Source organism: Charadrius vociferus, unplaced genomic scaffold, assembly GCF_000708025.1.
Source record: "Charadrius vociferus isolate BGI_N301 unplaced genomic scaffold, ASM70802v2 scaffold472, whole genome shotgun sequence".
Taxonomy (NCBI): Eukaryota; Metazoa; Chordata; class Aves; order Charadriiformes; family Charadriidae; genus Charadrius; species Charadrius vociferus.
This window is the reverse complement of record NW_009647735.1, coordinates 6,672,966-6,673,529: the sequence shown is the minus strand read 5'-3', so window position 1 is coordinate 6,673,529 and position 564 is coordinate 6,672,966. Positions and strand designations below refer to the sequence as shown.

General features: G+C 58.9%; 1 protein-coding gene across 1 annotated transcript in view; it reads left to right on the top strand.

The window, feature by feature from the left end:
• LOC104283589 (early growth response protein 2b-like) overlaps positions 1 to 564 on the top strand; it is a 41,852-nt gene that overhangs the window by 16,285 nt on the left and 25,003 nt on the right. The window contains exon 3 of the mRNA XM_009881788.1: positions 322 to 485. Coding sequence (XP_009880090.1) covers positions 322 to 485 — 164 coding nt within the window. The remainder of the gene's footprint in view (positions 1 to 321; positions 486 to 564) is intronic.

The window sequence follows — 564 nt, the reverse complement described above, 5'->3', positions numbered from 1 at the left end:
TGAGTACGTCTTGTAAAACTGTCCGAGCCGCTGAATTTATCTCGGGTCTTCTCCCCCTCCCCGGGCTCCGCAGCACAGCGCGGGTCTGGCGGGAGGCGAGTTAAAAGTAACAAAGGCTGACCTGAATTTATCCGGCGTGTAACAGCCCCTGCTGTCCATCTTCCCCTTCTTCATTTATTTTTTGGGGTGCTCGTGCGTCCCCAAGGTGGGGTGAGCGGGGCAGAGGCTGTCCTGGGAGGAGGAGAAGGAGGAGGAAGAAGAGGAGGCAGGCGAGGATGGAGAAGGGGAACGACCCTCCTTCACCCTCTCTGAATTTCGCAGGTGAGAAGCCCTTCAAGTGCGAGTTTGAGGGCTGCGACAGGCGCTTCGCCAACAGCAGCGACAGGAAGAAACACATGCACGTCCACACCTCGGACAAGCCCTACATCTGCAAGGTGTGCGACAAATCCTACACCCACCCCAGCTCACTTAGGAAACACATGAAGGTAATCACCCCTGCGCCCCAGCCCTTCCCTCCCCGAGCAAGGATGCTCCGGTGCCGGCCGTGCTCAGGGCTCGCTTCCC